A 13,326-nucleotide genomic window follows, 5' to 3' on the forward strand; every position below is an offset into this window, starting at 1 on the left:
CTCGCTAAAAGACCTCCAGATTATTTCCAAATAAGATCTATTGTGATAAGTTAGTATTAAAAGTAATTTATGCACGAGGGAAAATCTTATCATTTAATTTTTAACACCCTGTGTTTAAAACTATCAATGTCATAACAAATATTTACTTTGTAACAAGCATTTAACTTTGAACTTTAACCGAAACTGTTATATTCAGCTCATGAACTATTCAGTTCACGGGATGACGCCGAATGAAAAATGACGCAGAATGAATTTTGGTTTTTCCCCCACCTTTTATTTTTTCTCTCTCATTTGTTTAATAAAAATATTTCATTCATTTTAATTTTTGATTTAAGATTTAAATAAATGCATTTTCTTCCCTTTGTTGTAAAATATCCTCAGTAGAATCACTTTTGTTTATTTATTTGTGTCGTGAAGAAAATTACTTAAGTCTCCAAAGAGGGTACAACTTTTGATTTTTGACGCACCGTTTTCAAAATTATTAATGACAGAAAAAAAAATTCTTGAATTTTAATTCCATATTTAAAAATATTAAACATTTTCAACATACGAGCATTTGTTTTCGTCATAATCATTTTCTATGTTTTTTCGACAATAACCAATCATATCCTCTGTCGGGGCATGTTCCATAGCATCTTTCCAAGAAGGAGAAAATGCTTTGTGAGTATCGTCAAACGTTGGAACCTAGAAATAATATTTGGTCAGCATAATTCTTAAGCTTTTCCATACATTTATTGCAATAATACTAAAGAGAAACATTCTTTCTATTTAAAATATCTAACAGAGCCGAAGAAATATTTCACTTTTACATTTTGTATAAAAGGAGATATTCAGATGGTTCAAATATTAAAATTTGTGAGTGATTTTGAAAGAAATTAACCAACAAAATTTTTTCTTACTATCAGAAAGTGCAAACTGCAGAATGATCAAAATTAAATTTTTATTTAGTTCTTATTTCAATTTTCTTAAAAAGGAAATGCTTTTATGACTAAGAACTTTATATGTATTCTATATATACACTGCTGGACAATTGCTAAGGACGGATAACACTATCATCCATAGCGACCACAAAATGAGAGGAAGCAAAATGTGGAAAATTCGAATAAGTGCGGGATATAGTAAGAAGAGGTATGTGTATGCAAATTTTTCTTCCACGTCTGTTCGTCACGTGATAGCGCTGATAAGAGCTTTAAAGGTTTTGACGCGTGTGGAGAGTTGTTGTTTCAAGTCAAAGTTTTACAGGAAAGATTTAGTTGACGAACTTGAAATTTTTGGCATGTTTTCCCGATATCACTTAGATGATTTTGAGTCTGGCCGAATTATTGGAGAGATCGAAGAAGGGCGAAAAATAACAGATGTTGCCTGGGAGTTCGACATCGTTCACAGCGTTGTTTCACGGCTGTGGAAATCATTTAAAACTACTGGAATGTGTAGTAGGCGGTACGGGGGAGGTCGTGTTAGAAGTACGACGGCTGCAGAAGACAGATACATCGTCCTATCAGCAAAAAGGAACAGACGCACCACAGCTCAGAAGGTGGCAAATCAGTTTCTTGCTTCCAATGGAAAGCAGATCTCCCAAAAAACTGTTGCCAGACGTTTGAGGGGAGAGGACTATACGCCCGCAGACCTGTTGTGTGCGTCCCATTGACCAGACAGCACCGTACTGCCCGTTTGCAATGGTGTCGTGAGCGTAACAATTGGACTGAACAGGACTGGGCATGCGTACTATTCTCAGATGAGAGTAGGTTCAGTCTGTCATCGGATTGTTGACGCCAACTGATCTGGCGCGAGAATGGTATTGGTTATCGTCCAGAAAATATCCAGGAAAGGGACCGCTATAAGACATGCAGTGTCATGGTGTGGGCCGGTATCATGATCAATGGCCGCACGCGCCTGCATATGGTTGCTAATGGGACTGCGACGGGCCAACGATACATTGATGAAGTTCTACTTCCTCATGTTCGTCTTTTCCGTGGTGTTGTCGGTGATAAATTTGTTTTTATGGACGACAACGCAACATGTCAATGAACACTCGCTGTTCAGGATTGTCTAGACAGCGAGGGTATTCAACGCCTCGTATGGCCACCAGGTTCTCCAGATCTAAATCCCATTGAAAATGTTTGGGATGCTTTGGGGAGGCAACTTGCTGGTCGAAACTATCCTCAGACAACCAAGAACACCCTCATCCGTGCACTGACTGAAGAATGGGATAATTGCCTCAACAGCTGCTGGATAATGTTGTGCAAAGTATGATACGACGTGTAGAATTTTGCATCACACTCCACGGTGGACATATCCCGTACTGATACCTTTCCTCAAGTTGCCTGCTGACATTTAGACGCATTGTTCCATTTTTCCGTACGCAGTATCAAATGAACATTTTTTCTCTTTCAGATGTTTCATAGCTTTTGTACTTTCCCGAACAGATAATATTCTTTATTCTAATGTCTGAACAGTGTGGCAACTATGTTTTATCCTACTAGGCCTCATGTCGCGCTTAATGTTATGCTACATTGCAATTTGTGATCCGTCCTTAGCAATTGTCCAGCAGTGTATATATATATATATATATATATATATATATATATACATATATACATATATATAATAAATGTTTCTATTCTATTCAATTCAATCTATTAGTCATAAATGTGTGATTCCAAATGCGTTTTTACTTCAGATACGATATATTAGTCTCTTGAATACATATAAAGTTCTTAGTCATAAACGTCATATATATATATATATATATATATATATATATATATATATATATATATATATATATATATATATAATTAACATATAATGTAATATATAATAATAATGAAATTTACAATATAATAACAGATTAATAGCCTTTACTTTGACTAAACTTCTTCGTAATCTAGTCATGGATTTGTTCGAATGCATTTTGTGTCTGAAACCCGCGAATTTCGTCTTAATTACCCCCTTTATTGCGTTTCACTTTTTCAAGAAACGGTCATTTTAAGTGTTTTAAAGGCATTTTGGGGTATTAATTGCATTAGAATTGACCCGTATTCACTTAACCTTATTCTCAGATTGCATGTAGTTGTTCAGTGGAGAGACCATTGTAACTGATCTTTGATTGGTAAAGAAACGTTGAATCTCCACCGATTTTTGAAAATAATTTTTTTTTTTTTTTTTTTTTTTTTAACAAACAAATATAACTTTATTGAGAACAAAACACATAAATACAAAGAATATATATTCGTCGTCAAGAGGAAAATCCTGTCCAGGCGACAAAGAAAAGTAATACAATAAATTTAAAATAGAAATTTAAGAAAAAAAAAGAAAGAAAAAAAAGGGGGTATTACAATCATAAATTATTTTGCTCATCATAAGACGTCATATATTGTTGAACACTGTAATAATAGAAAACAAAAAAAAAATGCATGAAACTATATATAAAAAAAATAAATAAATAAATTAAAAAATATAACAAAGGTAACATAAGAAATTCATTTGGATTGGCACAAGATTGGTATAAAAAATCAAATGCTTCCTTTAAAGTGAAAAATAGAGATCTAAATCGTCAATGTTCATCACAAATTGAAATAAAGTACGCTTAAAAGAAGAATATATTTTGATGTTTTGCAACTGAAATGGTAATTTATTATATAATTTAGGTGCTAAGTAAAAAAACTGTTTTCGTGAAATTTCTTTTGTAAAGAGGGGAATCTCATACATTTCAGTTGGTCTCCTTTCAGACACATTAGTTTTTAATTTGCATATTAATTTATTGTTGTGTAAATAGAGTAAAATACGAAAAAATACATTATGGCGAAATGGTAATAGGTTAATTCTTGTATATATATTGGTAGTAGTTACACTTGAATTATTTATATTTAGAGAATTAATAATCTTGAAGCATTTATTCTGAACTGAGATTAAGGGAAGTAAATTAGTTTTATATTCACCGCCATATATTATCGCACCATAATTAATTAAAGAATAAAACCAGGAGTAATAGAGTGCTTTCACAAAATTAAAATGAATTTTATTCTTAAGGTGATAAAATTTAACTAAAACGAAACGCAATTTTTTAACTAAATTGTTAATATGTGTTTTCCATTTTAAATTAGAATCGATATATAGTCCTAAATATTTGATATTATTTACAGATTGTAGAATATAGCATTGACAATTTTCATTAGTATTTTTGCAGGAGAGAGAGTGAAATTTTGAATTTAAGTTAAATTCTGATTTTCTTAAACTGAAATAAATATATTTAGTTTTATTTAGATTTAAATTTAAGTCATTTATTGTAAACCATTTTTAAATTATGCGTAAATCAGATTCAATTTGAAAAATTAGTTGATTTAAATCAGTGCAAGAATACAAAATTACGGAATCATCAGCATATGTTATTATCTTACCAAAAAGTTTGAGTTGACAAAAGTCATTGATGAATATAATAAACAATAAGGGTCCTAGAATAGATCCTTGTGGAACACCACGGTTTGAAAAAATATAATTACTAAAATTACTTCGGATTTTAACTCTATGTTCTCTGTTTGAAAGATATGAAATAAACCAATTTAACATAATTCCTCTGAAACCAGCAAATTTTAATTTTTTAATTAAAAGATTGTGATTGACATTATCGAAAGCTTTTGATATATCAAGAAATATAGCTACTGTTATCTTATTTTCAGCAATACTATTATGAATAAATTTTGAAAATTCCAAAAGAGCTTTTTCTGTACTTTTGCCTTTAATAAATCCATGTTGATTAACAGAGAAAAAATTTGTATGTTTTAAATAATTGTACATTTTATCAGCTAGAGCTTTTTCAATGATTTTGGAAAAAACAGGTAATATTGAAATTGGTCTATAGTTTGATAAGCAATTTTTATCGCCGGTTTTAAAAATAGGAGTTATGGTTGCTCTTTTTAAAGAAGTTGGAAATATGGATGACTTGATTGAGGTATTGATGAAATTAGTTATAAAATTTATATTATTGAGAGCAAATAGTTTAATTAATTTTACATTAATACCGTCATAGTCAAAGGAGTTTTTATTAGAAAGAGAATTTATTAAGTGAAGTACTTCACAATCATTCAATTTTAGGAAAACAAACGAGGTTAAACTTGGTGAAATATATATTTGCAAACTGTTTGAATTTGGGTTTGAGGTACTGTAGGCATTTGCAAATGATTTATTGAATTGATCAGAAGATTCATAGTCGTTTAAAATATCAGGTAAAGTAAGTGATTTGCTCTGATTACCAATAATACTATTTACAAGATCCCATTTTTGTTTATTTCAATCACAATTTAAAAATTCGAATTTGAAATATTCTGATTTTGCTGTTTTAATTAAGTTCTTAAGCTCAGAAACTATAGTGTTGTATGCTGTTTTGTAAATAATATCCCATGGATATTTTCTAGTTTTTTTGAATAGTTTTTCCTTTCTTCGAATTAAAATCAAGATATTACTAGTCATCCAGTTTTTTTTGGCTTTTTTGTTTGATTTATGCTTATATTTAAAATTATTTTTTAAATTATTGAGTTTGAAAACAAAACTTCGATATTGTTGATCAAGAGAATCTTGAGGATTGTAATTAAATTTGTAATTTGACAGATAATTATTGAGCTTATTATAGTTGATTGAAATTTTATTTTCAGCATCCTTAATTTTATTTACCTCATCGTAATGAACACTGCAAAAGGTTGGATAGTGATCGCTTATGTCATTTATGAATATTCCGGATTTGATTGAAAATTTATTTGTTTTTACGAAGACATGATCAATGCAAGTTGATGAGGAATTTACTCTAGTTGGTTTGTCTATGTAATTTTGAAATCCAAATTGGCATAATAAATTAATATATTCATGAGTAATAAAATCATCACTTAGAATATCAATATTTATATCACCCATCAGTATTATATTAGGATATTTAAGCTTAGAGATTATTACTTTAAGTTCAGTATTAAAAAAATCAACAGTAAAATCATGAGATCTATATAAAGATAGAAATAATAAATCTAAAGATTTGCAATAAAGTAATATAGATTCTGCGGAAACAAAATGTAAACTCTGAAATATCAAGACATTTTTTAATAAAAACACAAACACCTCCAGAGCGATTATTATTTCTGCAATTAAAGAATGAATTATAACCATCTATTGAGTAAAAATTAGTTTCATTTTGGTAAATCCAAATTTCCGACATAAATATGACACTTATATTTTCAATCATGCTAGAAATATGTGAAATAAAATTATCAAAGTTGGCTCTTAAACTTCTAATATTTATATGTAAAATATTAATGTTTAACTTACAGGTTGAGGTAATAAAAAACTTTAAATCGTCCAAATTTTCAATTTTTAGGCAGTCCGGCACAGATAAAAATGTTTCTTCAGTTGGATGGAATATTAAGGTCTTGAGATGATTTCACACGTATTATCTTGGACGATTCATCTTTTCTCAGGAATATTTTACCATCACGAACCCAACAAAACTTGAATCCCTTTTCAGATTTAGCCTTACGTGAAAGATAAAATAGATGCTTCAGTTCGGGAGTCAAATGTTCATTGAAGTAAACAGGCATTTCAGTGAATCTGGAGTTGACTTCGCAGGTTGAAAGTTTACGATTTCTCAGTTTCTTTAAGAGCTCATCACGTACAGATTTGGATTTAACTTGAACGATGATGGGTTTAGGTTTATCTTTATTAAAGCTGGGGACTCTGTGAGCGGTGATCAGATTTTCGGATATATTAGTATTCGCAACATTATCAATCTGGGATATTACTTGTTGTATGTCTTCATTTTCACACTCGGGTAAGTTACTTATTTCAAAGTTGGATCTTCGGGAATATTGCTTGAGTTCAATAACTGCTTCATTTAGTTCATTCAGTTCCTTTTTTATTTCTGCGTTTTCTCTAGTTAGCTGATCATTTTTTGCTTGTAAAGTTTTGTTTACGTTCTGTAGCTCTGTGATAGAATTTTTCAACTCTTGAATTACTTCACTGTTGAATTCAATTGAACGGGTTAAGTCATTGAATTTGTTAGTTATTAATTCTTTTAGGTCTTTATTTTGCTGTAAGATATCCTCGAGAATGTCTGGGCTAGTTGCACTTTTTATTTTCGTTGAATTTTCCTGTGATTTTGAACATTGTACGCAGGTTCACTTTTGTTTTTTATCAACAGTAAGTCTTCTAAAAGCTCTTTCAGCGAAACCACCACAATGAAAATGAAAAACAGAATTGCATTCACCTTTGCATGTTAATCCATCTGATTCTTCCAGAATTGGTTCGGTACATGCTTTACACAAAATTTTTGACGAAGACATTGTTTGAAGCAATATTTATGTATAGAAAGCTTGCTTACTAAAACATTAAATTGATATTTTCAAATTTTTATAATTATAAGTGAAATTAGACTTAAAACAATGGGTGAAATCAAAATATTCAAGGAGCGAGAAAAAGCGTATGCAAAAGAGGCTACCAGCTGTTGCCACCCTGAGATATTTATTTGTAAGGAAAAGATAAATTATTCACAAATGAAGATAAAAAAACAAAGAAAACTTTGACGCGTTACTTTAAATTAAACAGCCAAAACTAAAATATATATATATATATATATATATATATATATATATATATATATATATATATATATATATATATATATATATATATATATATTAACTAATAACAGTAACAATGAACGTAACAGTAGTAATGAACGTGAAAAGTTAGCAATCATGGCAGATATCATCGGTAATAAAAAAAAGCACTCTGAGAAAAGACATCACAAAACTAAAGTAATCTCTCTTTGGCTAATGCATCAACTTTTATACGTTAATCTTCTCCCCAGAATACATTGCTAGTGGCTAGGCAAAGCTTATTTATATTCGTAAAAAAAATTTCACACTTCAACTCATGTTCTGAGTAGTCTCTATTGACATCACCATTTTCCAACCCCTCCTGCATGGCGCATTCGAGGAATATTTCTTCCAGAACAAGGCAACATAAGACAACGCGCTGTTTTTTTCTAAAAAAATACACTGAGGAATCGCTTATACTCATAAGTTTTGAGATTACTGCTAAGCTCTTCGCGGACACTTCTGACTTACATTGGATTGTGTTATCTTAAGGAAGTGTCACTGTGATCGAGTTTGCGTACAGTTACCTCATTTGCTAATAGAAGCCAACAACCATAACGACACAACTGCCTCGCAACCTGTATAATGCAACAGGAACATCCATTTCACGGATAGCAGTTGTCTAGAGACTTAAAGCAAGTGTCTTGTAAATCAGGCTTCATGTAGTCTACATGTCTTTGACTGTGAACCACAAAAAGTATCGTCTTGCATTGTGCCGAGAACACCTATATTGGAAAAAAAGGTAATTGGTGACATGTGTTCTTCAGTGATGAGTCGCCAATGAGTGAAGAGTGACTCAAGACACCTGGAAAGGGTCCGGGAGTCGATATCGGCTCTCTAACTTTCTCGAAAAAAGACAGATATTTGGTGGTGGTCTGATGTTCTTGTCATTCATAAGAGCAGACTGACATTTATGTATCAGATAGAGGTACTCTGACAAGTCAGTGGTGCAGGGACGTGATTCTTGAAGCTACTCAGCTGCCCTTTGGCAAATTTGTCATAGTCACGCTTATGGTAATTTTTGGCAGCAGCTTAAATTTATATGTCAAAATATCTTGCCCATTGTAAACATAGAAGTCCTTATGGCATTTATATGGCAAGACATCATACGCCTATGGTTATCATTAAAAATTTGTATGGCATTCATATGGCAAGACACCATAGGCTTAGGGAAACCATAAAAATGTGTATGGTATTATATGGCGGGACACCATAGTCTTATGGTATGATTAAAGGAAAGTACCAAAGGTGTGTGGAAATTTAGTGGAAACACATTATACGCATGCGTCATATGAGAGAGTGCACATCGTTACGGAAGGAAACAATCGTGTCTTACTACAACTCCGACTATTCAGAACAATTTTGAGTTAATTAAACCAATCTCTAAAAAAGGGTTCTTTTCAATATGGTTCATCCACCTTATAGAAATTGATAGTTATTCAAAATAATTTTAGATTATTTCAATGAAAAAACAGCATTTTTACTCACTGTTTACAACCACTGTCGACCAGTCGACGCAGGGCATACGCTTGACGCCAATTCTTCGGCGGAGCATTATCCGGCCAAAGAGACTTGGAACGTTTTTTATTTAAATTTTTTTCGTTGATAACAGAAAAATATTGCTTTTTTTAGTGGGTACAAAATATTGTAATATTAATTGATAACAAGCATGTGGTACCGTGATGTATCTTGTACGACATGATGAACCATATGAAAGAGACTGAGAGAGAGTTATCTTGTATATTATATGAAACTCAGTCTGATTTCAAAAGATTATGTATTAAAAAAAATTATTAAATTTATGATTTTAAAATAAATAAGTCTGTTACTTGAAAATTAATTGGAATGAGGATTATACATAAAACATCATCCATTGAAATACATTAAAAAGAGAAAAAAATTAAGTCTGGAAAAAAATTCAAAAATATTGTGGAAGTTGGGAGCTATGGCATAGTGGTCTTTTTATGAACCCACTATTTTCATTGATGAACTTAATGAAATTTATATAAATTAAATATGAAAAGAAAGTCAAACATTGGATTTTTCTTCTTTAGCGATTTTACACTGAGTAAAATACATAATTTATACAACTAAGAATATAAATACGGAATTCAAAATACGTAGATTTAACTTACTCCGTAATATACATTATGTTTGCAGTAAGTGGGGTAAGAATCACAAAAGATTGTGCGATTTTCAAAAAATTGGCAGGAACTGCTTTTTCTTTCACAATATATCTTTCTCCGAATTCTGAAAAAAATATTACATTATTATAATCAAGGAAAAGTAGGATTAGGAAAAATATCCTCAAGATTAATCAATAATTAATGATGCAGTAGGAGATTTAATTCGTCAATTATTAATTCTAAGTTGAAGCTGTGGATGTTGTGAGCTCATGATTTAAGGTTTTGTGGTATAGAGTCCTAAACTTGTAACATTATGTCAGTTCAGGCATATATGATACATGTTGAATACCTGTTCTTCGAAATAATCTGTATTAATCAACACCAAGCAATCATGCATAAAACTCAAATGCTGACGCGATTAAATTAGCTTTAAAAGTTCCGAATTTTTTATTATAATATTATTATCGTTATTTTTTTCGTTTTAAGGCTACCTTTAAACAATGTTATTTGCAAAGAAGGTTTTGCTAATTTTTCAACTATAAACCATGTTGTTTTCAAGCAAGCCTATCGTAGAAAATCGAACGAAAACCAAAAAGGTTCATTAACTTAGTTACGACCAAAATATGTCTCATCAATATTTTATGTTTGAACTAGTTTTGAATTTTAAAAAAATCATTATTGTTTAGAATAAAAATTGTTAACCTATTTAAGTTGACTTTTAGAACAGAGAGCGCATGCTAGCTGTTTAAAAAGTTTATTAGTCTACCTGTCAGAAAACAGATAAGGCTGAACTAAGTTTTAACCAAGTTTTTCTTAATCTGAGATATTTGTAAGCTTAACTTAGATTTGTACCACGAGACGGTATTCTTTTAGAGCTTTTGGTAAGTCAAGTTGCGAAGAATTTGCTGCCCAACCGGTCTAAATGATACATGTAAACATTACTTATTCTTTAGTAAAATGTTTAAAATTTTAGATAATTATTGATTTAAAAAAAATTATTTTGCGAAACTTTGTTTCGTACGTCTCTTACGAAACTTTGTTAAACCAAAATTTTCAAAAGATCTCCCACCAAAAATTTATCGTCAAAAGAAATTTTGCTATTTTTTAATTATTTTTTCAATTATATGGTCAAATTTTTTTTCCAAATTTGAACAAACACATTTATAAATTTTGGTTATTATTTCCTATTTTAGAAAATGGTGCAAGTCACTTACTCATTATTACTGCAAAATGTTAGTGCTGGCTGTATAATTTCATAAGGATTGCTGCTTTCAACGGTAGAAATTGTAGGGTAGGTCCAAAAATACTGCAAAAATCTTCCTATTTGATACAAAAATCCCATTAAACAGAACAAAAGTATTAATATTCTTAGAATTCTACTTTTCCACGTGTCAGCAGCAGCAATTTGAGGTATTCCCGGCACTGATGAATTTCTAAACACAGATTTTGCGTGATTTTGAAACGCATCAATTCTTGTCTTTTTAGAAAATTTGTTCCCACATTTTTGATTTTTTTCAGCATCTTGCGTCTGAAAACAAAATTAAAAAAAGTGATAACTACTGTAATTTTAGATAGTGCCGTGTACGTTTCACACTCAGCAATAATAATGAAACAAACTCATATTACTTAGAGCAATAATAATTATAAAAGGTCATTTTACTTAAACAATGTTATGTAGGAGTGTTCAGTCTTTAAAAACGAGATGTGAGAAACGAACATGAGGAATGAAAAGTACTGTTTAGTTCCATATGCACCCATCTCAATCATCATGGTGTTGAACAATTTTCATGGTTTCTTTGCCTGGGTTTATTTCCAGTGGTTGGAACATGAACTTTGAGAAGTGTGTGGGCATTCAAGAAAAGTCTGCTCTCCAGACATTATGGCAATATATGGGAAAAAAGCCTATTTCTCTTCCTGTAGGGCAATTCGTCCATTCACATATCAGAAAATGTGCAGCTATGATTTGACAAATTGCATATTCAAAGAGTAGACTCTACCTCTCAGAGCCCCAATTTGATACCCAAAGGACACATACTTAATACCTAAATTACCCTAAGGTACCAAATTACCCACTTTAATTCCTAAGAGCCCTATGTAGAGTACAGATTATGTAGCGATTCATATAGCCCTTACAAAAAAATAAGTATTTTTGAGGTTGACATGTGTAAAATAACACAGCTGTGGTAAAAAATGAGGTTAAGTTTTGTTCCAAAAATAACCTTATTAACAATATTCAATTTCAATCTCATCTCATGTACACCTTAAAAAATCAACCTCATGTACAACTCAGAAATATTTTTAGTTTAGATCCGATTAAATTTTTCACACCTCAAATAGTTGAAAAGTTAAAAAAATAATCCGTACACTTCAAAAACAACCTCCCTAAGCTGGTTGCTGTAAAGTATATTTTCATCAACCTCAAGTGTTAATAAAACAACCTCATACACCTTTATTATGCAGTATGGAAGATTAATCCTTTAAGGTGGTTCTTGAAATCAACTTCGAATAAAACTCAAATCAACCTTTACACCTCAAAACAATTTCAAAAATACTTTAAATTTCTGTAAGGGTGACCATCCTTACTGCAACCATAATGGAGAGAGTCAATTTCTATGGTTACTCATCAAAACATGGAGGAAAGTCTCCCCTACTGTCTTCAGGCTACACTAGATATAAGGAAGGGAACAATCCATTTTATTAAAGCGAACTATTAAAGTAATGTATTTTAATATATAAGTGGTTAGGATTTTCCGATTCTGGGTTGCGGGATACTCAAATCGTGTAGATCTTCTGCTGTCATGTTTAATACCAATTCCAAAAGTAATACAAATATTACATCTATGTTTGCTTATATTGGCCAGCATTTCAACCTTTCTTATCCTTTCACGGGAAACGTCTTTTTATCTCTGTTTTCTGACAGAATGGAAGATTTATTAGTTGTTATTGCTGTTTAGTTGTAATTTACAGGAAGTTAAAAGTTTACAGGAATTTAGTTGTAATTTGTTATTGCTGTTTAGTTGTATTAGTTGTAATTTACAGGATTACGTTAATCAAATTTGATTTTAATCTGATAGTATACGAACTTATTTTAAAGTTATTGCCTGCAATTGCCAGTATTCGAGACTCGCAATCATTGGATTAGGCTTTGTAAACCAGTCCTCTGGTCTCCCTGATCTTTCTGCTAACAAAATCATCGATTATCTCGTACGGAGTTATTTGTGGGTTATAATTTTAGAGAATTCAAATGTTTCGACCTTTTTGTTTTATTATTCATTTCAGTTTCAAGCGTATCGTTAACTGGGGTTATTTCAAACATCTAAGTTACTTCGCAAATCTTTTATAATAATATGGTACGCACGCAGCAGTGTCTGAAAGAGTGTTTCAATGTTCTAAAAAGTATAAATATTTTTGTCGCAATGATGCATATAGAGACAACAGTTCCATTTACCGATTGCTTACCTGCGCAAATTCTATGAAATTTCAAAGTGACTACAAGCAATCTATTTTACAAAGCAGGTAACACGCAAGAGTAGTTGGTATGTTTGTTGGCATGATTGTCAAGT

At 31.1% G+C, this 13,326-nt stretch overlaps 1 protein-coding gene across 1 annotated transcript in view; it reads right to left on the minus strand.

The window, feature by feature from the left end:
• LOC122272409 (uncharacterized) overlaps positions 1-11,661 on the minus strand; it is a 29,945-nt gene extending 18,284 nt beyond the window's left edge. Inside the window, exons 1-3 of the mRNA XM_087162625.1 lie at positions 10,978-11,661; positions 9,773-9,887; positions 551-684 (exon numbers count right to left, since the gene is read on the minus strand). Coding sequence (XP_087018751.1) covers positions 551-684; positions 9,773-9,887; positions 10,978-11,105 — 377 coding nt within the window. The 5' untranslated portion in view covers positions 11,106-11,661. The remainder of the gene's footprint in view (positions 1-550; positions 685-9,772; positions 9,888-10,977) is intronic.
• Between the last annotated feature and the right edge of the window lie 1,665 nt (positions 11,662-13,326).

The sequence above is a fragment of the Parasteatoda tepidariorum genome, chromosome 5 (genome assembly GCF_982258835.1).
Source record: "Parasteatoda tepidariorum strain Cologne lab strain chromosome 5, Ptep-v5.0, whole genome shotgun sequence".
NCBI classification, from domain to species: domain Eukaryota; kingdom Metazoa; phylum Arthropoda; class Arachnida; order Araneae; family Theridiidae; genus Parasteatoda; species Parasteatoda tepidariorum.